The sequence below is a fragment of the Jaculus jaculus genome, chromosome 18 (assembly GCF_020740685.1).
Source record: "Jaculus jaculus isolate mJacJac1 chromosome 18, mJacJac1.mat.Y.cur, whole genome shotgun sequence".
Taxonomy (NCBI): Eukaryota; Metazoa; Chordata; class Mammalia; order Rodentia; family Dipodidae; genus Jaculus; species Jaculus jaculus.
The window spans coordinates 54,692,021-54,716,880 of record NC_059119.1 but is presented as its reverse complement, the minus strand read 5'-3'; the positions used below and the strand labels follow the sequence as shown (position 1 = coordinate 54,716,880).

General features: G+C 44.1%; 1 protein-coding gene across 1 annotated transcript in view; it reads left to right on the top strand.

Moving 5' to 3' along the window:
- The window catches only part of Qpct (glutaminyl-peptide cyclotransferase), a 39,082-nt gene that overhangs the window by 5,282 nt on the left and 8,940 nt on the right, over window positions 1-24,860 (top strand). The window contains exons 2-4 of the mRNA XM_045137844.1: window positions 6,250-6,396; window positions 15,000-15,278; window positions 24,516-24,692. Coding sequence (XP_044993779.1) covers window positions 6,250-6,396; window positions 15,000-15,278; window positions 24,516-24,692 — 603 coding nt within the window. The remainder of the gene's footprint in view (window positions 1-6,249; window positions 6,397-14,999; window positions 15,279-24,515; window positions 24,693-24,860) is intronic.

Below are 24,860 nucleotides of genomic sequence, written 5' to 3'. Positions count from 1 at the left end.
ATTGTTTTTCCAACTAGATTTCATTTATAGTATCATGTGCAGCTAGAGGTATCAGAGGGATATTTATTTTATTCTTGTTTTTTTTTTCTTAAATCTCTTAAGAACTTTGTTTAAACCTCTATAAATCACTTATGTAACTAGCTTGTTTTCATTAGTTGTGGATGTAAAGTTAAGAACTCTGTCCACAGTGAGCAGGTAGGCTCTGGGATGGAGCAGTGAATGGCAAATAGAATGGGTGTTGTTACAGTCAGGTTCGCATTGCTGGCAGAAACCATCCAACCAAGAGCAGCTTGTGGGAAAAAAGAGGTTTATTTTGGCTTACAGGGTCGAGGGGGAAGCTCCATGATGGCAGGGAAAATGACGACATGAGCAGAGGGTGGACATCACCCCCTGGCCAAGATAAGGTGGACCATAGCAACAGGAGAGTGTGCCAAACACTGGCATGGGGACACTGGCTGTAACACCCGTAAACCTGCCCCCAACAATACACTTGCTGCAGGAGGCTTTAATTTCCAGTTGCCATCAGCTGGGGAGACTAGTGTTCAGAATCCCTCAGTTTATGGGGAACATCTGAATCAAACCACCACAGGTGTCATCAGTGAAACAGATTTTGACAAAAAAGTCCTTTGTTGTTCAGGCTGGAGAGGTTACTTAGTGGTTAAGGCACTTGCCTACGAAGCCTAAGGACCCAGGTTGGATTTCCCATGTAAGCCAGACGCACAAGGTGGCGCATGCTTCTGGAGTTCGTTTGCAGTGGCTAATGGCTCTGGCATGCTCTATCTATCTGCCTATTGCACTCTCTCTCTCTCAAAAAAAAAAAAAAAAAAAAAAAAAAACCAATAAAGACAAGAAAAAAGGTCCCGTATTAGATGACAAATTTCATTCATGTTTATACTGGTTTTTTTTTTTTTGTCATAATCCCCTTCTCTAACCTCTTGTTCCCTCCCCCCTTCCACCGAGCCCCATCTTTCCAACTAGTCCATTCTTCTTTATTTTGCGTCTGGAAGAGAGTGTTCCAGAGCACTCCTCCTCATCCTCTGGCTCTTGCATTCTCTCCATACCCTCTCCTGCAATGTTCTCGGAACCGTGGAGGGTGTGATGCAGATGTTTCATGTAGTGCTACGCATTCAACAGTCACTCCTCAGCACTTTGACAAGTTTTGAGTCTCCCCAGTAGTCACTGATAACGCAAAAAACAAAAACAAAAACACCCTTCTCTGACCAAAGGTGGGAGTCGCACTAAGCTACATACATGAACATACACATGTGGAGAGCGATTTGATGGGTACAACACGCCCATTTCGCAAAACGACAGTAGTAGCTTTCCCCCTGGGGCCTATGACCTTCCCAGCCATAGGTTTTTCCAGTAGTTGACATGAGTTCCTTCCTATGGAGCGGGCCTCAAATCTAATTAGAGAAGAGCTCATGCCATTAAAGCACCAATGGGCACACCTCGTCTAGCTGGTCAGTTGTGTAGCTTGTAGGATCTACTTTTGGGTAAGACTTTTGATGAATTTTCTTCCCCAGCAGCCTGAATAACAGGCAACCAAAACATGGTGGTGAGCAGAAGCCACCAGCATGGTGTGGGGCTTGTGAGGCAGCAGGAGAAATATGCAGGTTCCCCTTGGGTGGTTAAGTAATAACTGGCCATTCAGGTCTATATTTTCTTCTGTTCCTATCTCAGATTGCTATTATTTTGTCTTGAGCTTCAGCTTTCTTCTTCAATGGCTATATGAGATCAAACACGAGGTTAGACTGTGGAGGTTCCAAGAAATTTAAAGGCTGCGAAGACAAATTTGCTAAGGAAATATATTTAAATTTTTATTTATTTATTTACTAGAGAGAGAGAGAGAGAGAGAGAGAGAGAGAGAATGGGTGCACCAGGGTTCCAGCCACTGCAAACAAACTCCAGATGCATGTGGCCCCTTGTGCTTACGTGGGTCTTAGAGAATCGAACCAGGATCCTTTGGCTTTGCAGGCAAACGCCTTAATCACTGAGCCAACTCTCCAGCCCAGGAAATATATTTTAAAAAGTGTTATGCATAAATGAACAGAAGCCCCCACGTTCTCAGGCACAGCATTCAGGAGTACAGTGGCAGTACAAACAGGAGGAGAAAGGGCTAAACCTGCTGTTCATGGCCTCACCTGTGGTTCCTGCAGCGGCCTACAGCTGGGCTCCGCGGGTCTCACTTTGCGCAGACATAAATCCAGGGGTGGGGGCGAGCACCTCTCGTGGCTTTTCGAGCTCTGACACTCTTCCTCTTTAGTGTTTGACAGAAGCAGCGCCAGAACTAACACACTGCATATGTACCTTGGCAATTGACACGTTTTAGCTTACTCGGTTCTAATTAATCATGGGATGTAGGCATTATTAACTTCATTTTACTGATAAAGAAATGGAGCCTTAATGAGGTTAGGCAACCAGGCAAAAAGTTGCAGCTTGTAGGTGGTGAGCGTTGAGTTGAAAGTCGAATTGGGAGCATCTGTCTGAGCCAACAGCCTGAGCTCTTTGCCCAAGTTACTGAAGAGTAAGTGGGGGGCATCTCAAAGTATAAGGGAATAGAAGCAATTAGACAATAACCATTCTCTATTTCCACAGCCTCGCCAGCCATATGGAGTAAATACTTCATACGGAGTGAGAGCTGCCTGGTTATTTAAACATATCCAATTAACATTGACCCTGGAAGGAGCAAGAAGGCAGACAAAACTCTCAATTTGTTTTGCATGCCAAAGAATTCAATGTCCTCATGCCACATCACCATTCCCCTTAAGAAAGAAGTTATCTGATCAACCATTCATTTCCCTTTGAGGAAGAGCAACACATTCTGTCAATGAGGGTGTGATAAACATGTAATGACTGACCGAGTCATCACTTTTGGTATCTTAAGAAAATACAGCCCAAGCTGGGTGTGGTGGTATATGCCTTTAGTCCCAGCACTTGCCTGAGGTAGAATGATTGCCATGAATTAGAAGTCAGTCTGGGGTACAGCGTGAGTTCCAAGTCAGCCTGGACTGGTGTGAGACATTGCCTCAACCAAACCAAACCAAACCAAACCAAACCAAAACAACAATAAAAAACAAAACAAAACAAAAGAAAATACAGCATTATAAAGTCATATTAAAAATACAAATTTGGGGCTGGAGAGATGGCTTAGTGGTTAAGGTGCTTGCCTGTGAAGCCTCAGGAATCAGGTTCAATTCTTCAGTACTTACATAAAGCCAGATGCAGAAGATGGTGCATGTGTCTGGAGTTTGTTTGCAGTGGCTAGAGGTCCTGGTGTGCCCATATTCTCTCTCACTGTCTCGTGCTAATAAATAAAAACATCCTAAAAAAAAGAATACAAGTTTCTGATCACCTGGGAACTTTCAGCTGTGGGTAAATTTTCCCCCCAGTCCTTACTCTTCGTATGGGTTCTTTATCCCTTCCAGCTCCCCACGTGGCAGGAGTTCCTTGAACTTTCTTTACTCTTTCTTTCCAGGCCCTCCATGTGGGATCTCTAGCCATGTGGGGGCCTTTTCTTGGCTCTGTACTTCCCTCAATAAATATAACAATTTGATAAAAATCAGAATACAGCCTGGCATGGTGGCACACGCCTTTAATTCCAGCACTCGGGAGGCAGAGGTAGGAGGATTGCCATGAGTTCAAGGCCACCCTGAGACTACATAGTGAATTCTAGGTCAGCCTGGACTAGAGTGAGACCTTACCTCAAAAAAAAAAAAAAAAAAAAAAAAAAACCAGAAATTTGGGCTGGAGAGACGACATGGCTCAGTGGTTAAGGAGCTTACTTGTGAAACCTAAGCACTCAGGTTTGAGTCCCCAGTACCCATGTAAGGCAGATGCACAAGGTAGTGCATATGTCTGGAGTTCATTTGCAGTGGCTAGAGGCCCTGGTGTGCCCATTCTCTCTCCCTCTTTCTCTATCAAATAAATAAATAAACTAAAATAAAATTTTTAAAGACTACAAAGTTGAGGGACTGGAAAGATGGCTCACCAGTTAAGGTACTTGCCTGTAAAGCCTAACAACTTGAGTTCGATTCCTCAGTACCCATACAAAGCCAGATGCACAAAGTAGTGGGGGTGTGTCTGGAGTTCATTTGCAGTGGCCAGAGGCCCTGGAATGGTCATTTTCACTGACTGTCTCTCGTCTATCTCTCTATGCTTGCAAATAAAAATTTTTTAAATTTTTGTTTATTTTTATTTATTTATTTGAGAGTGACAGACACAGAGAGAAAGAGGCAGAGAGAGCGAGAGCGAGAATGAGCATGCCAGGGCCTCCAGCTACTGCAAATGAACTCCAGATGCATGTGCCATCTGGCTTACATGGGTCCTGGGGAATCAAGCCTTGAACTGGGGTCCTTAGGCTTCACAGGCAAGCGCTTAACTGCTAAGCCATCTCTCCAGCCCCAATAAAATATTTTTTAAAAATACACATTTGAATGTTAGATTTATTTAGCTTTTTAAGTTTTACTTTGTTATATAAATGTACTAAAGAATGTTATTTGTAAGAGAATAATAAGATAATGTAGTTTAAGATTAAAATTATTCCAGTTTAGCAGGTTATACATTCATCAATCTCTGGTTTAAAGGAATGTCAACAGTTGTCTGAGCCACCTGTGATAGAAATAGATCATGAAAGCACAAAGGTAATTTTTGCTTTTTGGTTTGCATGGTAGGGTTTCACTCTAGTTCAGGCTGACCTGGAATTCGCTATGTAGTCTCAGGGTGGCCTCGAACTCACGGCAATTCTCCTACCTCTGCCTCCTGAGTGCTGGGATTAAAGGTGTGTGCCACCATACCCAGCTACAAATGTAATCTTAAATGTTCAAGTAGCTACATTTAAAAGTTAGATGACTGAATTTTAATAATATATTTATTTAACTCAATATATCAAAATATTTCACAGTAAAACCATAAAAATGTGAATAATATAATTTGCTTTTTAAAAGTGTCTTAAGGGCTGGGAGCGATGGCTTAGTGGTTAAGGTGCTTGCCTACAATTCCAAGGACCCAGGTTCAATTCTCCAGCACCCACATAAACCAGATGCACAAGGTGGCACATGTGTCTGGAGTTCGTTTGCAGTGGCTAGAGGCCCTGGCATGCCTGTTCTCTGCCTGCCTCTCTCTCTCTAATGAATAACTAAAATAAAAATATTAAAAAAAAGTCTTAAAATTTGTGTGTGTATTACACTTAAAGCACATCTCATTTCAAGTCCTTCCATGGTACCTAGTGGCTATCTATACTGGATAGTGTAGATCTAAACCAAATTCCCTTATTAGTTTTGTGGAGGAGCACAGAGCCTATAAATTGGCAGCTAGAAACTTTGAATCCAGCTTCTCTCATTGCTTGGTAATTCTTGTTCTGAAGCACTATTTACCTTTTAAAAAGCATTTGTATTAACACAATTGTATTGTTCTGTTGTTTTCAAATAACAGCTTTTTGTTTGTTTGTTTGTTTGCTTTATGAGGTAGAGTCTCGCTCTAGTCCAGGCTGACTTGAAATGCACTATGTAGTCTCAGGGTTGCCTAAAACTCATGGCGCTCCTCTTACCCTTACTGCCCAAGTGCTAGGATTAAAGGCGTGTGCCACCACGCCCAGCTAAATAACAAAAATTTAAATAGTATGTTTTCTTAAGCTAAGAGCCCCATCATTTTTTTTTTTTGAAACAAAGTTTATGTAGCGCAGACTGGCCTTGAACTGGTTATCTTCTTGTTTTAGCCTTCTAAATGCTGAGATTACATGTAATTGTTATTTTTAAACCTTAGTTTTATAAAGCAATTGTTTGGAGAATTTATTAAAAGCTGCATAGGTAATGTGTGTGAAATATTAATTCTTATGATGAAAGCTTTCTGTTAATCATATGTATATATATCATATATATATATATAAAATTTTATTTTATTTTTTTTTAGTTAGGGTCTCATTGTGGCCCAGGCTGACCTGGAATTAACTATGTAGTCTCAGGATGGCCTGGAACTCACAGTGATCTGCCTCCCAAGTGCTGGGATTAAAGGCGTGCGCCACCACGCCCTGCTTCTGTTAATTTAATTTTTAAAGCAAGCTGCCAAAATTTTTGTTAACTTTCTAGAAGATGCAAGGGACCAATTTTACAGTCGAGTAGTTCATCTTATATGACATAAACATTACCTATTTGTTTTGAGGTTTAAAGCGAGTAATAGCCAATGTGTCAGGTTAAGTCTTGAATGGCTTACAAAATTGTAAGCTGTTAACTACTTTTATTTGCTCCTTAGAATCATCATCAACCAGCAGTTTTGAATTCATCATCTCTTCAGCAAATTGCAGAAGTCACCAATATTTCTGAAATGTGGCGAAACGACTTACGGCCGCTGCTGATAGAGCGATATCCGGGATCTCCTGGAAGCTACGCTGCTCGGCAGGTGAGGACGCAGCACACACACCTAAAGGTGGTTTGGGGTTTGCTTCAGTGCTACAACTGAAGTTCCAAGTTGTATGATACTGAGCTCCACCCTGTCATTTCTTAACGTCATAAGCAACCCACAGAGTCACACAGCCGAGAAAAAATGTCCAGTGTGTATTAAGTGATATTAAGTCAGCTTATGTCTGGGATACAACCGTGGACAGGATACAAAACTCTCATCTCTTGATTATTGCAGTAACTCACCCCTATGCTCCTAGCCAAGGTTTCTTGGATCCTAAAAGTCGACTGTCTGAAGCTCTCAGTTTTTCTTGATTGTTCTGGGCCAAGCGTGAGTCAGAGTCCTGTTAGCCTCCATTCTCCTTAGGGAAACTGTCTTCCTCCCTGAGGCCAGGGCTTAACTTTGTCTAGAGCAGTGCTTCTCAAACTTGTAAGTCTGACCCATGATGAACATACACTTTATACACAAACATACCAATATATTTATCTGCAAGAAAGGTTTTATAAAAAAAATACTCAGTTATAACCTGTAGTTCACATGGATATTGTTAATTCTATTTTTTTAATTATAACAACAAACTCCAGACGCATGTGGCCCCTTGTGCATCTGACTAACGTGGATCCTGGGGAGACGAGCCTCGAACTGGGATCCTTAGGCTTCATAGGCAAGCGCTTAACTGCTAAGCCATCTCTCCAGCCCATGCCTGGCTTCTTGATGACAACTTTCACATGGCACTTATACAGCTCAGTCAGTCTTCACGACTATGCCTATGTTATTTTACTTAAAAGACCTACTTTGGGCTAGAGAGATGGCTTAACGGTTAAGGTGCTTGCCTGTAAAGCTAAATGACCCAGGGTCGGGTCTCCAGTACCCACATAAAGCCAGATGCAGAAGGTGGCACATGTGTCTGGAGTTCGTTTGCAGTGGCTAGAGTCCCTGGTGTGCCCATTCTCTTTCTCTCTTGTAAATAAATAAAATAGTTAAAAAAGTAAAAAAAAAAAAAAAAAAAAAAGCTGGGCGTGGTGGCACATGCCTTTAATCCCAGCACTTGGGAGGCAGACGTAGGAGGATCACTGTGAGTTTGAGGCCACCCTGAGACTGCATAGTGAATTCCAGGTCAGCCTGGGCCAGAGTGAGACCCTACCTCGAAAAACAAAACAAACAAACAAACAACAACAACAGAAAAAGTAAAAAGACCTACCTGAGGCTTAAGTATCTGAATCAATTTGATTCTGGTTATATTATGTATTGATGAAGGTAGAATTTGGACCTGAATCTGCTTGATGTTCTCCATCCTGTTGACTGGAGATCTGAGAGGAGCATGTATTTCAGAGGCGCCAGCTAGACTGTGAGGAGTGGTGTTCACAGTGTTCCCCTGGTTTCATCTCCTGAGCATTTTCTTAAGAGATGACCAAGGTGCCTACTAATGCTTTCCCAAATCTTCCGTTCCTCATTAGAAGCCAGTCTAGGACTATAGTAATTACTCTCAACTTTCCCATATGAGTTGCTCAGAAGTCCATCAAGACAGAGAAACTTGGTGCTTGATTCCCTTGTCTATGAGCTTTAAAAATCCATAAACACCAGCACTCAGGAGGCAGAGGTAGGAGGTTCAAGGCCACCCTGAGACTACTTGGTGAATTCCAGGTCAGCCTGAGCTACAGCGAGACCCTACCTTGATAAACAAATGAAAAAACAAAAACTCAGAAACACGAGGAACACTGTACTGGAACGTAGAATTTGTGGTATAACCCATCTACCTCAGTATTGTTCTGATGAGAAGAATAGATAGTCATCTAAAAGCATGACAATCTGTAACAATATTGTCCACTATTCTGTATAAGGTATAGGAGAACTTTACTAACAGTATTCTAGAATGTGTTTAGAACCAGGCTGAGCTGCCTGTGCGCAGTCTGGATGACACAGAAATAAATCATAAGATGGTTATGTTAGAAATTTTACTTAAGACACTCATTTTTTCATTACTTTTTTTTTTTACTATGAATATATACTTTGTATGAGCACATCATATATTGGTCCCATCATTCCCTCCTGCCTGCCCCCACTCTGCTGAGGGCCTTCCTCATTGAGATTGTTGGTGTTCCCCATGGAGCTGGGGGTTATGAGTTGTGAGAGCACCGGTCAGTCATGGGAGGGAGGGCAATACCTCTGGGTATGCTGTCCCCACCTGAGGCTCTTATAATCTTTTTGCCCCCTCTTCCAGAAAATGTTCTGAGCCGTGGCGGGTGTATTTTAAGACTACTTCAGTCAAAAGCTCTCAGGAGCTTCTGGATTTATGCTTTGGTAGGTGTTGAGTATCCTCAGTGTGTGTCTCCTTCTCCCTGGCGCTGATTGTCGGGCTCACCCTGGAGGCAGCGCTCTTGCTCATCACACCAGTTGCTCCGTGGTCTCACCTGGGCCGTGGCTGAAGGGCGAGGGGTGGTTTGTCTCCTTGGGACTTGCTACTTTCTGAAAAGGAAGAAGAGGTTCTTTAACGGAGAATGAGGCCAGCAAAGGTGAAATGGGATGTACATTGTTGATTTAGGGTCATTTTGATGGATGTACATCTTCTTTTGGCCAAAGACTAAGGGGAGCTTGTTGCTGGAAACCATAATCTTGGTCTCCAGAGGGTTCTGACCTGGTTTCCAGTCCCAGCCATCGGTTCCTTTCCACTGAGTGGATCTCTTAGCCAATCAAAAAGCCACTGGTTACCCACCAAGGCTGTGTGCCACCATTGCCCTGGTGTGCACATCATGGCGGGCTGGCTGCTTCTGAGTAGCTTAGAGCCCTGCTTGCTCACACCATTGTTGGGTTCTTCCCCCGTAGCTCGCATAGCACTTTCCAGCACGAAATGGGCTCACTTGAAGACTGGCTCCCTTCCAGATTCCACCTGGCCTCTCAGTGTTCTGTGTCAGCAGCATATGACAAGATGATCAGTTTTGTAACTTTTCTCATTTTATTTTATTTAGTTATTTGAGAGAGAATGAGAAAGGCACGTGTGTGTGTGTGTGCACACGCGCGCGCGCACACGCACACACACACACACACACACACACACACACACACACGGGGGCGGTGGGGGGGGGAGGGAAAATGGGTCCTTCAGGTCCTCTAGCCTCTGCAAAGGAACTCCAGATGCATGTGCCATCTAGCGCATCTGGCTTTCCCTGGATACTGGGGACTGAACCTAGGTCCTTTGGCATTACAGGCAAGCACCTTAACTGCTAACCCATCTCTTCATCCCAAGTTTCATAACTTTTAATAAAAAAAAAATCATGAATTTTTAGAGACCTGTCTCCAGCACTGTCGAAGACAAAAGAATTCCCCATTTGAAAGTAGAGGCAGGGTTATTATAAGGAGACTTTACTAATGACCCTAGCCCCATGATGACACAGTCTTTCTCTTGGAGCTGAATTTAAGCAACAATGATGGTAAAGTCTCATGAGGCTTTTTTGAGACCTTATCAGATGATTTATAATTTACAGGGCTAAAGAGTTATAACTAGAGAAGAGCTTCAATCTCAAAAAACTATGGACTTGATATAAAATTGGTTAGCTAATCCCTTTTCAGTTATCAATAAAGACATGTATTTCCATGAATTCACTTTTAGAAATAAAGAGTATTTGGGGGAGTCATAGTTCAAAATCTACACTCATAATCTTTGATTAGCAAGTCCAAAGCTGCCTGTTGAATTATAGATTATTTTTATTTAAAGAGATTAATTGTAAAATAAGTAATTTTAAGCCAGATATAGTGGTGCACGCCTTAGTCCTAGCACTTGGGAGGCAGAGGTAGGAGGATTACTGTGAGCTTGAGGCCAGCCTAGAACCCCGGAACAACATAGTGAACTCCTGGTTAGCCTGGGCTAGAGTGAGACTCTACCTCAAAAAACAAAATGAAGAAACAAATTTTTAAAGCACTGGATTTTCAAGTATTTCAGTGATCTCTAACATAGAAATGGAAAATTAAGAAATAAGAATGATAAAGTCTTGAGGGATGAGCAACATTTTAAAAAAAGTTTTTATTTATTTATTAGAGACAGAGAGAGGGGGAGAGAGACAGAGAATGGGTGCACCTGGGCCTCTAACCACTGCATACGAACTCCAGACACATGTGCCATCATGTGCATCTGGCTTACGTGGGACTTGGAGGGGCTTACCAGATGTTCTGGAATGTGTGCCTTTTTTTTCTGGTTTGTTTCAACAAAAGTCTAGGAATAACTCATTTTCATTTTCCTTGGAAAACGCTTGTCTTAGATGCACAGTGATTTTTACTCCAACAGCTAATGTTTGATATCAGATCATTTTATGTATTATCATTGTGTTAGCCCATATGTCAGTTATGTCATGATCAACTCATATTTATTAAGATAGCCCACTGTGAGCAAAGCATATTAGTAAGACTCATGGAGAATAACTAAGTGAGATATGAAAGCTGATTGCAAAAGCTATGTATACATTCCTTTGATGCTGTGCAAAGAGAATACACAGACTTGTAATAGAAAATGCAGTTAAGAAGGGCTGGGGAGAAGGCTCAGTGTTTAAAGGTGCTTGCCTGAAATGAAGTTAAGGTCTGGTATGTACAGTGTTAATTATAGTACAGTTTGTCCCACTGTGGAAAGCCAACGGCATCTGTTTGGCTTTTTCAGGATTGACTGTGTGTCACAAGTCTGCCTCCCCCTCCAGCCTCCTCTGTTTAAGTTTCCCTCCTACCGGAAGCTTCCAAGGCTTGTCCAAGACCTTTTTTTTTTTTTTTTTTTTTTTGGCCTATGTGTCATGTTACATTAGGAAGCAACAGGTCATACAGACTTGGTCAGAATAGAAAATTCTGTATTTTCTTGGGAGGAAAAAAACCCCTCCCATTTGTTTCCAGCTATTGTGAGGTATTTGTTCATCATTGCAAGGTCCATCCCTTCTAGATGGCAATTGTGAGACGAATTGTCAATTATTTTGATGGCTCACTGGTGCTTTGAGGTTTTAAAAACATGAGGCATCTTATAAAGATCAAAGCAGTACTGGGAGGGGGATAAAGGAATGGAGTGAGGGAAATGAGGCTACTGAAAAGTGAGGGCAGGGCAAGGCCAAGTTAAGCAGCAATGAATGTGCCCATAACTTTTCCCACTATGAATTTTAGGTCACATTGTATTTATGTGTCTGTGTGTGCACTTTACGCACACACGCATGCAGACGTGAATACTCTGTTCACGTGCACATGAAGGCCAGAGGAGGGCGCCACACGTGTCCTCCTCTGCTATTCTGCCTTACTTTCCCCAGAGGAGCCTCTGGGACCCTTTCATCATGGGGGTTACAGGATGGGGGCCATGCCTGGCCTTTGACATGGGTGGGGATCCAACGCAGGTCCTCTTGCTGTGCAGCAAACCCACTCCCCAGCCCCCAAATTTTAGATTTTTTTTTTCTCTTTTGAGGTAGGGTCTCGCTCTAGTCTAGGCTGACCTGGAATTCACTATGGAGCTTCAGGCTGGCCTCAAACTCACGGCGATTCTCCTATCCCTCACAGTGATCCTCTTACCTCTGGCCCCCAAGTGCTGGGATTAAAGGCGTGGGCCACCACACCCAGCACATTTTAGATAGTTAAAAAAAAACACAAAAACAAAACAGCTGGCCATGGTGGCCCATGCCTTTTTAATTCTAGCACTTTGGGGGACAGAGGTAGGAGGATCACTATGAGTTCGAGGCCACCCTGAGACTACATGAAAGAGGGAGGGAGGGAGGGAGGAAGAGAGAGAGAGAGAGAGAGAGAGAGAGAGAGAGACAGAGAGAGAGAGAGAGGGAGAGAGAAGGAGAGAGAGAGGGAGAGAGAGAGAGAGAGAGGGAAAATGGGCATGCCAGGACCTCCAGCAAATGAGCTCCAAACGCGTGCACCACCTCGTACATCTGGTTTCTGTGTGTCTTGGGGAATCAAACCTGGGTCCTATAGCTTTGTAGGCACATGCCTTAATTGCTAAGCCATCTCTCCAGCTCCTGGATTTTGGATTTTTCAGGAAGACACTTGTAGTCTCTGAAGCGGTGGTCACTTCTTCGCTCAGTCGCCAGGTTGCCAGAACAAAACACAACACCAAAACAATGCGAAGGGATTCTGTTACCGTGTCAACCTTAGTGGCAGGCCTGGACCTACTGTGGATACAGAAGGAAAGCACTTAAAAAACGTTAAACACTATATAATCCTCTCCAACCACTCTCCTTTGTCTCTCTCCCTGTTCTCCTCCACCAAACCCCCCCTTGTTTTTCGGGGTAGGGTCTCACTCTAGCTCAGGCTGACCTGGAATTCACCATGTAGTCTTAGGGTGGCCTCGAACTCACAGTGATCCTCCTACCTCTGCCTCCTGAGTGCTGGGATTAAAAGGGGTGCGTCACTACGCCCAGCCAAACCTCCTCTTCTTTCCAACTCCAACTCCATTTTCTCCTCCATTTTAATGTTTCCCTTTTTTTGGCAACCTCCGTTATCTATGGTGCCGTGTTGATGGGCCCAGTATTGTGTACATAATGACAGTCCCTGTGAAGGCACCAATACCACAGCCATGTTATGTCGGGAAAATGTTATTTTGTACCGCTCCTTCCCATCGTCTAGCTGTTGCGTTCTTTTCACCCCCTCTTTTGCGGTGGTCCCCGAGTCTTGGGTAGTGTGAACACTTAAGTGTCACTTCTGGGCACTTTGATGAGTTCTGAGTCTCCCAAGTAGTCAGCTGCGAAAACTGACAACTGCAAAAAGAGGCTTCTCTGACCAAAGGCGAGAGGAGGACTAACCAATGGGCACAAACACAGATGTTTAGAGAGCAATTTCTTGAATATGACATACCCAGTTCATCAAACAACAGTGGCAGCTTGCCTCCTAGGGACTTGGATTGACCTCCCTAGGCATGGGCTTTTTTCATAAATCCCACCCCATGGAACAAGCCTCAAATCCAATCACAGAGCAAGTTGGTTGCCCTCTTAACAGATTGCACTGGTAGGCTCATCGTGGCCTGGTTGGCCAGTTGTGCAGTTTCAGGGTCCACTTCTGGTGATGACTGTTGGTGACTTTTCTCTTTCAGTGCTATACTGCATAGCACTTCCTGGCACTGTGACAGTTAGTCAACAGGGAGGAGGCTTCTTGAAATACAATATGGGTCAGAGTCAATAGATTCCTAGAGTGGGCAGGGCCTGAACATGGCTTCCATCAATCCACTGCTTGTGGGAACTTTTGTCAGTAACCTGATGTCATAGACAATTTCACAATGCTGGGATAAGCATCCAGTCTGACACAGCTTACAGGAGGATTTATTTCAAGCTTACAGATCCAGGGGAAGTTCCATTAATGGCAGAAGAAGCTGGCTCCCTTTTCACAGATCCAAAAAGAAAGAGAGAGAGCCGAACAGCCAGCAAATACCAAAAGCAGCCAGCCTGCATCCCCAGAGCTCAGGGTGTGCTCTACACCTTTGGGGTGGAATCAGATCAGCCCCCAAACTCACCTTTGGGCTAGATCCTAGGATCTGCTCGCAGTGACATGCCTCCCTCTCACACCCCACCCCCCGACGCCAGAGCAGGAGTCCACCTGCTGGGATCTGAAGCTGCAAATTCAATTTCAATAAAATTCCTGAGCCTGTGGGGCCGTGTGTTCAAAGTACGCCCGAGTGTTAGTGGCGTCTGTGGGTGCTCACTGCCCATGCAGCATTCGCTGGTCTTGAAGCATGTGCCATGGATTATACACAAAAGAGCCACCATTCATACTTCTTTTGAACTTCTTCAGAACAGAGGTATGTAGGTTTGCCGTATCTGACTTCTTGAGCATGCTGCCTTAGCCTTTTAGAACCATCAAAGATAAACTTCAGTACTACTGAAGGCTTTGTCTCCTGAGTTGTAGATACGTAAATGATACACTGTTCAGTGGAAGAAGTAAGGGATGGAGTATGATGTAAAGTATAATTGTTTTCCCACCAAACCTGTATCCTTTTGTCAAATAAACATGCACATATATTAGTGTAGGTTTGTGCAAGCAAGGAGAAGATATGTCTAAAGATGTACAGCGAGCTACTAACATTGACAGTTGGGAGGGAATGATGAATGGGGGAAGGCAAGGGGGCAAACGATTAGCTTTTTTTTAAAAAAATTATTTATTTATTTATTTGAGAGCAACAGATACAGAGAGAAAGACAGAGGGAGAGAGAGAGAATGGGCGCGCCAGGGCTTCCAGCCTCTGCAAACAAACTCCAGACGCGTGCGCCCCCTTGTGCATCTGGCTAACGTGGGACCTGGGGAACCGGAGCCTCGAACCGGGGTCCTTAGGCTTCACAGGCAAGCGCTTAACCACTAAGCCATCTCTCCAGCCCACGATTAGCTTTTTTTGCAACAGGAAAACTGCTCTTAATTATGACAACTAATAGAGTTACCATTACTACTAACAACATAACCATTGCTGCAGTTTTTGAAGGCACCACACCTGTTACAGAGCTTTGAGGCTAGTCTGGGCCTGCCTCTCGAAAAATAAGTAAATAAAAAAGAAAAATGACCAAAAAAAAAAAAAGTGGCATCACATACAATTTTAGCAACTTAGTCAACAAATGGAGACCATTTGTTTCTATCTGAAATTCTGTCTTGTTTTTTGATTAGCACATCATGCAACAGATTCAGAGACTTCAGGCCGACTGGGTGTTGGAAGTGGACACCTTCTTGAGTCAGACGCCTTATGGGCACCGGTCCTTTTCAAATATCATCAGCACCCTCAACCCCGATGCGAAGAGACACTTGGTCCTTGCCTGCCACTACGACTCTAAATATTTTCCCCACTGGGATGGGAGAGTGTTTGTGGGAGCCACGGATTCAGCTGTGCCGTGCGCAATGATGCTGGAACTTGCTCGCGCCTTAGACAAGAGGCTCCTTTCCTTGAAGGTATCTGCTTTCCTTTTGTTAACTCCTAGGACAAAATCCATTAGCAGCACCTCAGAGTGAATTCTGGAATCCCTGAAAGCCATCTGGCAATTGAGCCTTTGAGGTGCTCTTTTTGGTAATTTGTTACAAAATAACAGGTTGAAGGAATATCAATCAGAAGATTACACGATTTGAAATGTATACCATGGGCAACACATCAAAGCTATATGACAGTGTGTTTATTTATTTTTTTTTCTAAAGTTTCTTTTTTGTTTTTGGTTTCTTCAAGGTAGGGTCTCCCTCTAGTCCAGACTGACCTGGAACTCACTATGTAGTCTCAGGATGGCCTTGAACTCACTGCGATCTACCTACTTCTGCCTCCTAAGTGCTGGGATTAAAGGCATGCACCTCCACGCCTGGCGACAGTGTGTTTATTAATTGACGCTCCTGATTTCTCAGCCCCAAATCCACAGTAAATTAAATGAAACATTTCTTTGCAAAGAATGAAGGAAGAGGAGGGCTGGTGTGGGCTTAAGTATGTGAACCATGTTTGATAATGAACCATGTTTATTTCTTCTTGTTTATACAGCCGTGAATCATCGTAGCTTCTGATGTGAGAGGTGGTGGCTGGTGCGCTGGGGTGTTGGGAGCCGTAGAAAAGCAGCTTCAAGGCAGAGAGGGGGCAATTCAGGCATATCAAGATGAAAAGCACGGAGCAGAAATGCACTATTGTTAGTATCTGTGAATCTGGGCTCAATTTTATGTAGCATAGCAGAGCTTTTGTTAGGCTCTCAGTTCAAAATACTTCTGGGCCTCTCAGATGTTACTTCAGTCTCTGTGTTCTTCAGGGTATATTGGGGGAAAAGTGCTAACTAGGTGAAGTCATTTTGTTCTGATACCACTCAGAAGCAAGTAAACACACCAAAAATAAAAAAAAAAAAACTTTGGTCACAAGCTACAAATGCTTACCCCGCCCCACCCCACATTTTATGAAGGGTCCAGCCTTTTAAACAGCGGGGAGTAAAGAAGTGAAAGGTTTATCTTGTAATGGAAGTAATAGAGATATTTGGTTCTATTTTTTTTTTTCTGGATATGCTGAACTTGAAGAAAGCAAGAATTGTTTATACACTCTCAGTATCTTTTTCACTATTTTTGAGTCTTGTTTTGTGTTCTGAGCTGTCTATAATGCCTTTGTCTCATGCCCTGGCCTGATTTGAACTTGCACCCTTCCCCAGCAATTGGATGAGAGAGTTCAGGTGCTGCCATGTGACCTTAATTTTTCATATTTCTAACCTAGACATGACATGGATGAAATGTCACTTAAAGGCACAATTATTTGTGGCAGGTGTATTTTCTCTTGGTGAGCTACTTTCTTTCCACGTGGTACACACCTGCTTTTGGTGAAATAAAAAATAGAAAAAGCTGAAGTGGGCATCATGCTACATGCTAGTGACCACAGCACTTGGGAGGCAGAGGCAGGAGGACCGCAGTGAGGTTGATGCCACCTTGGGCTGTGTAGTGAGTTTCAGGCCAGCCAGGGCTATATAGTGAGACCCTGTCTTACCAATGAAAAATGGAAGATGGCTCAGAAATTAAGAGTGCTTCCCACACAGGAATGAGGGTCTGGAGGGTCCTGAGACTGCCTGAGTTCTAATCCTCCACTACCCATAGAAACAACAGGGTATGGCCATGCCCATCTGTAACTTTTGTCCTGTGGGGAGCAGAAACTGGGAAATCGCTGGGGCTCATGAAGCAACATCAGACTCTGGAATCAGTAAGAGACTCCATCTCAAGGAACCAGGCAGATGCTTGATGGAGAGAGGCCGCTGGACGAGCCACAGAGGGGAACCCTTGATGTTCTCTTCTGGTTTCGGCAGATTCATACAACGGGCACTGCATCAGCATATACACCATGTCCATAAACCACACAGGCAGGCAGACACACCACCACCCATACTGCACACATGTAAAAAAATGAGAGAAAAGATGAAATAGAAAAGGCTGAGCGATCCCCATTAGAGAAATTTGAATCAATATGTACATTCTCTTAATTATACTTTTTCCTAGACATCAGTGGTGATGTGGGAAAATTTTAAAAGGGCCCAATTTTGAATGTAAACTTGAAGTGTGACAGATTTATTGTTCTAGCTGTATTTTTAACTGAATTGGTAGTAAGGCAGGGTCATTAGCCCTCATGAACTGGGCAGGCAGTGGTAGGAAGTAGCTGAGAGAGGGATGAACAGTAGACCTTGTTATTGTTCTAATTCCTTTAAAAAAATATTTTTATTTTTAATTTTTAATTCTAATTTTATTTTTTAATTTAATTTTTATTAACATTTTCCATGATTATAAAAAATGTCCCATGGTTAAAAATATTTTTAAATATTCATTTATTTGAGAGGGAGGAAGGGAAGGGAGGAGAGAGGGAGTGGGGGGAGAGAGAGAGAAGAAAGAAGAGAGAATGGGCACACTAGGGCCTTCAGCTCGCTGCAAATGAAACTCCAGGCACATGCACCACTTTGTGTATCTGGCTTATGTGGGTCCTGGGGAATCATACCTGGTCCTTTGGCTTTGCAGGCAAGTGCCTTAACCACTGAGTCATATCTATTTTCTTCCCTGCCAGTTCTGAAAAGAAACAAGGAGACAAGGAGAGCAGGTTACCACATGGGACTCAGGATCAGTGTTCTTGACTGAATGCACTGATGCCTACAGAAGGGAATGAAAATGAATCATTTCACTGCTTATTGGTGTCACTTGGCTGTTGAAATCTCAGGGAGACCCTGAACCTCCAAATCTACAGATGAGAAAGTTGCTGCTTTCCTCCTCTGCACTAGACATGGACAGAAGTTTTGTTCTGATTCCTTCTACTCTCCTATTTCATGATTGTGCTATTTGACTTGGACACCAAAGGCTTTAAAATTGTTTTGTTTATTTTTTATTTATTTATTTGAGAGCTATAGACAGACAGACAGAGAAAGAGGCAGAGAGAGAGGGGAGAGAGAGGGAGAGAGAGAATGGGCGTGCCAGGGCCTCCAGCCACTGCAAACAAACTCCAGATGCACGCGCCACCTTGTACATCTGGCTTACATGGGTACTGGGGAATTGAGCTTCAAGCTGGGGCTCTTAGGCTTCACAGGCAAGCACTTAACCACCAAGCAATCTCTCCAGCCTGGCTTTTTTTGAGGTAGGGTCTCACTGTAGCCAAGGCTGACCTGGAATTCACTATGTAATCTCAGGGTGGCCTCGAACTCATGGTGATCCTCCTACCTCTGCCTCCCGAGCACTGGAATTAAAGGCATGTGCCACCATGCCTGGCTGTTTTTTTTTAATAAGTGGAAACTTAGAATTTCTCCAATGAGAAAATTTGTTTAACTGCTGAAGTCTTATTAACCCTGAGGGCATATAAATTGCATAAAAATATATCCTCTGCTTAAGACTGTCAGGAATTATAGGAGATTCATTCAAAGTATGATGAGCTGTTTTTTTTTTTCTTATGGTTTCATTAGAGAGCAATCCTAATACAATTGAAAAAAATGCATCCAAAATAACTTAGTGCTCACATGATAAAGATGTCTTTTCCTCCTTTTTAGTGGCATCACTCCAAAGCCACCAGGGAAACTGTCTTTGAACAAACTAGGGCAGGTGTATTAATGGGAACCAAGATGAAGTCAGAGGTATACGGAGGCACTGAGTGTCTTCTCAGAGTGGAGAGAAGCCTTGTTCCCTGATGAAAGGTGCAGGTAGAAGATGCTGGCTGGTCTCTTGATAAGACCCTGGAAAAGCTCAGGTGTGACAGGTTTAGGAAGGCAGAAGTGTGAGGTAGGGAGCTAGCATAAAGAGTGTTTATAAGTTTGTAACTGGAACACTTAGGTATATAGATTCCTAGGCCATACTAGGCAGGTAGGTGGGTGCCCCACTGGCTCTGGAAAAATCGAATCAAGCCTGCTTTGGACTTGGAAAGACAAACTATACAGAAGGGCTAGTAATGAGGTGCTCTGGGGTGCCCTGGCCAGCAGGGAGTTGAACAAGGAAGCAAGGAGAAAATTAACCTGAATGAAAAAAGGCAAACAGACACAAGAAGGAGACCATGCTAGATGTTTGTCACGGCCTCGAGAGTTTATTCTTACATGTAGGTTTATATAGGGTTGTAGGGGGAAGGGGATATGGCCAGGGCAAGGAGTTGTCAGGAAACCTAGAGGGGATGTAATTAGGTGTTCATCTAATCTTGCCTCACTAGCTTAACATCCTGACTGCACCAGGCTTCACATCCTGACCATAAACTGGCCTTTTGCTAAAGATAAGATTCTGTAAACCGGGCGTGGTGGCACACGCCTTTAATCCCAGCACTCGGGAGGCAGAGGTAGGAGGATCTCTGTGAGTTCAAGGCTACTCTGAGACTCCATAGTGAATTCCCAGGTCAGCCTGGGCTAAAGTGAGACCCTATCTCAAAAAACCAAAAAAAAAAAAAAAGATTCTGTAAGCAGTCTGCTGACCGGTTCCAGAAGTACCTAACAGAAAGCTGGATGGACCAGCTTTCTGAGTAATGAGTCAGTTTATGAGCAGGTCCAGGCAAAATGGAGAGGCTTTTGCTCTATGGCTCCCGACACTGGGGAAATCAAGGAGATTGGGTGACCATCTGCACGTTGACCAGTGACACAGCTTCAGGATTTCCTCCATTTAGAACACCAGAAACCCGGTATCCAGGCTCTATGTCTTTGACAGGTAACTGGAAAGTCTGTCTGCAGAGAATGTGGATGTCACAGAAAAGGTCGCAGAGGGGGACCTGAGGGGGGGTCATCAGGCTTCTCTGTAGCGATTGCAGTGGAGCCAACCCATCGGTGTCTCCAACAAATATTTTCATACCACGGTTTTTAAGTTCATTAATTATTTTCTTTTTTTGTGTAATACGTGGGCGATGTGTGCATAGTGCACATGTATTTTTGTGCAAGTGCGCGTGCTCCGTGGGCACACATGTGGAGGCCAGAGTAGAACTTCAAGTGTCCTCCTCTATCACCCTTTGGCTTTATTTCAGATTCTCACAGAATCTGAAGCTACCATCTTGGATCAGACCGGCTGACCAGTGAGCTCAGTCATTCTCCTATTTCTACTCCCCTTGGGACTGGGGTTATAGGTCTGTGTGGCCACACCTGGCTTTTCCTTTTAATTTTTATTTGAGACAGAGAGGAAGAAAGAGTGAGAGTGAGAGAGAGAGAGAAAGAAAGAGAGAGCATGGGCATGCCAGGGCCTCTAGCCACTGTAAGCGAACTCCAGATGCTGCGCCACCTTGTACATCTGGCTTACACAGGACCTGGAGAATCGAACCTGGGTCCTTATGCTTCATAGGCAAGTGCCCTCACCACTAAGCCATCTCTCCAGCCCCACACCTAGCTTTGTTATGTGGTACTTGGAAATCAAAGTCGGGTCCTCATGCTTGCACAGCAAGTGCTATTACCTGCTCAGTCATTCCTCCGGCCCTCCCAGTGCTTCTGCTTTAATACAGATGAACAGAGCGGATGACCAGAGGTTGGAGAACAGCCTCCATTGTGAGAGAGAGCAAGCGAAACTGATAATGCACACTGAAAAATGAAATTGGAAGTCATAGAATAGTACAGGCATCAGCAGCATTACTTTTAATATGTTTGGAGAGATAAGAGGATTTATATCTATAAAACAAAGCAGAGTGTTCAGTACCAGATCAGTCATGGGAGAAGAAATAACTGTTGGAGGGGCCTGGAGAGATGGCCCAGCAGTTAAGGCATTTGCCTGCAAAACCTAATGACCTGGGCTTGGTTCCCCAGTGCCCACATAAAGCCAGATGCACTGAGTGGCACATATATCTGGAGGTGGTTTGCAGAGGCTGGAGGTCATGGCATGCTCTCTCTCTCTCTCTCTCTCTCTCTTTCTCTCCTTGAAAATAAATGAATAAAAATTAAAAAAATGCCGGGCGTGGTGGCGCATGCCTTTAATCCCAGCACTTGGGAGGCAGAGGTAGGAGGATCGCTGTGAGTTCGAGGCCACCCTGAGACTCCATAGTGAATTCCAGGTCAGCCTGAGCTAGAGTGAAACCCTACCTCGAAAAACCATAAAAAAAAAAAAAAAATTAAAAAAATAACTCATCAAAAAAGCTCTTGGAAATTAAACATTAAAATACAGTTTTCAAAAAAATCAACAAAATATTGAACTCTAAAGTAGATGATTTTTTTTCCTGGAATGGAGAATAAAAGCAAAAAAAAAAAAAAAAAAAAGAGATGATGAGTTCCATATTTAGGTCATACAGTGATTATGGGGTTAGGGAGCTGGCTTAGTGGTTAAGGCATATGCCTGTGAAACCGAAGGACCCATGTTCAACTCCCCAGGTCCCATGTAAGCTGAATGCACAGGGTGATGCAAGTGTGAGGTCACACGTGCACACAATGTGGCACATGTATCTGGAGTTCAATTACAGTGGCTGGAGGCCCTGGTGTACCAATTCTCGCTCTCTCTTTCTCTCTCTCTCTCTCTGTCACTCTCTTTCATTTAAAAAAAAGTATGGGGAATGAAAATGACATTGAACTTCTCAATAGAAATCTTTGTTGCTAGGCAACAATGAAATTGTACCTTAAATATCTTAAAAATAATTTGCAACCTGAAGCCCTTATAGAATGAAGACTTTTTACATGTGAAAAGTAGCGATGGTTTTCATTCTCTTTTAAAATTGTTTTTATTTTTATTTATTTATTTGAGAGCAACATGCAAAGAGAAAGAGGCAGAGAGAGAGAGAAAGAGAGAGAATGGGCGTGCTAGGGCCTCCAGCTACTGCAAACGAACTCCAGATGCGTGTGCCCCCTTGTGCATCTGGCTAATGTGGGTCCTGGGGAATGGAGCCTCGAACCGGGGTCCTTAGGCTTCACAGGCAAGTGCTTAACCGCTAAGCCATCTCTCCAGCCCTGATTTTCATTCTTATGTACTTGTGGACTGTTTTATTTTAGAAGTGTTGCTTAGATATGCTCCAGAAGAGTTAAGGGGGAAAAAAGTCAAGGGAGAGGAGGTTTGGAGGGTCTAGTTCTTGGGATTCCATGTAAGAGGGGCTCAGGGAATCTCCAGAGTGATAGTGAAGAGAGACTCAAGATAATAGGTGGGCCGTGGGCCAAATGAGCAGCTGGCTGCAGCAAGAGAGGGAGAGGGCTCTGGGACGGGAGTGTGCATCTGTCCAAGACCAAACCAACCCAGCAGATGAGGAACAAAAGAATCTGGGAAGTTCAAGCCCACAGTTGGGGAGGTATATTCAGCTCAAAGAAAAGGAAGCAAACAAAAAAGAGAAACACGCTGGAGGGATTGCTTAGCAGTTAAGGCATTTGCCTGCAAAGCCAAAGAACCCAGGTTCAATTCCCCAGGACCCATGTTAGCCAGATGCACAAGGGGGCGCACGTGTCTGGAGTTTGTTTGCAGTGGCTGGAGGCCCTGGCATGCCCATTCTCTCTCTTTTACACATACACACACTATCTCTTTCTCTCTTTTTCTGTCAAATAAATGAATTAATTAAAGCAAAATAAAATAAAATAAGGAATGGGTCAAGAGTTGGTGGAGGGGCTGGAGAGATGGTTTAGTGTTTAAGGTGCTTTCCTGTGAGGCCTAAGGACCCAGGTTCGACCCCCCAGTACCCACATAAGCGAGATGCCCAAAGTGGCACATGGGTCTGGAGTTCGTTTGCAGTAGCTAGAAGTCCTGACATTGCTCTTTTTTTTTTTTTTTAAAGAAAATAAAAAGAATATGTCGAGTTAGTGAAGATAACGTGTTTGTAAGCTGAAGGGAATTACTGAAAGAGATACAAACTTTGATAATGTCGGGGAAAGGGCATTTCATTTGCTGGAGCAATATCCTTGAACAGATGAGAGGAGATGAGGTTTCGTGTATGAGCAGAGAGACTGCCGTTTCATGAGCCTGGCAAGAAGTAATCAAGGTTGTCATTCGAGAGTGAGGATGGGTGGTGTGGTCCTGCAGATTAGGGAGCGGCGGAGTGTGAAATAATTGAGGAATGGGAGAGTGAATAGACCACCCCTCCTCCCCCACCCCCAGTACAGTGTGGCCGTCAGTTAACAGGACAGGCTGGTTGAAATGTACGTCATGGATTTTAAGCTAGTAAAATTCAGCCCCAGAAGCGCAGGTACAATGTAGGCAGAGAATGGTACTCATGTTGTGCTTTTGCCACAAAAGTGTGACCAGGTGGCGGAAAAAGAAGTTGCAGGTTGTGGGCAAGGGAGAGACTCGAATGGTTGCCTGGCATTTAAGCTGAACGTGGAGTGAAATGAGGCCGTTCTGGGAGTGAAGGCTGTGAGGAGGTGAGAGTCAATGGATTATGAGATTCCAGTGAGATTGAATGAGTGTGGAGCTTTGAGTACCAGATGGACTAGTCTGAAAGGGAGAGTCATCACTAGACTGTGAAAAGGAAAAAAAAAAAATTCACCAGCCTCTGAATCACTTTCCGGTTCTGCTCAGATATTGCCTCTTCTGTAAGTCTCCCTCGATGCCGTCAAGATTCCACCTCTCGCTCCTTCCCGTTTCCAAACTGTAGGCCGCTGGCTCTTGTATTTCTCTCTCCTAGCCCGAGTGACACGTGCAGCTCTTTCCTCGGGGTGCCCCTGCAGCATTCCTTCCTAAGGAAGACTTGAGCCGAGGTTCAGGAACAAATTGCAGACTCCAGGGAGCTGAGCAGGATGAAGGTGTCTGGGTGTCTCAGGTTGGGTTCCCAGGAAGCACGTGCCAGTGTGGCGCCTCACGGAATCTGCGGCATTTGGGTCACTGAGTCGGTGCCCATGCCCCTAGTCATGGGTGCAGGGGGACCAGTGGAGGTAACCCTTGAAGTGTCTGGCAGCTCTCGCAGCACCTGGGGCGACACCTGCTCCTGAACGAGGGCTGGGTGACATGTCACAGTGTTCATCACAGCCGTTGCATACTTTGAAACATCTCTAGGAAGTGAGAACAAATACAAGACACCTATTTCCAGAAGGCCTGGGAGGTGAGGGGTGGATCGGCAAAGGTTGCGGGAGGGGTGATGGTTTCTGGAGAGAAAGCGGTGTGAATGAGCTTTTGGCATAACTTCACTTGCTTTACGTTGTTCTTTATGACACATTTATCCTTTCGTCCAGCTACTAGGAAAGAGTGCTGTTTTTCAAAGTGATCAGAACGTTTTTGTTCCCTCCCTCTCTCTCTCTCTCTCTCTCTCTCCCTCCCTCCCTCCCTCTCTCTCTCTCTCTCTCTCCCCCGGTTCTGTTTTACCAGGATGTGTCAGGCTCCAAGCCAGATCTCTCACTCCAGCTAATTTTCTTTGATGGGGAAGAGGCTTTCCTTCACTGGTCTCCTCAGGATTCTCTGTATGGCTCTCGGCACTTGGCGCGGAAGATGGCATCCACCCCACACCCGCCAGGAGCAAGGGGCACCAATCAACTTCATGGCATGGTTAGTGTGAGTAATTCTTCCGTCCTTGCAGCTCAGGCTCTGCCTACAAAGAAAAAAAAGTCCTTGGAGCAGTGTTTATAATGGAACATTCCTTGGCGAGCACTGGGGTTTTTGAGGAATCCCAGAACTAAAAAGAACGATTCTGGGTTAGAAGCTGTGCTTGGCTGA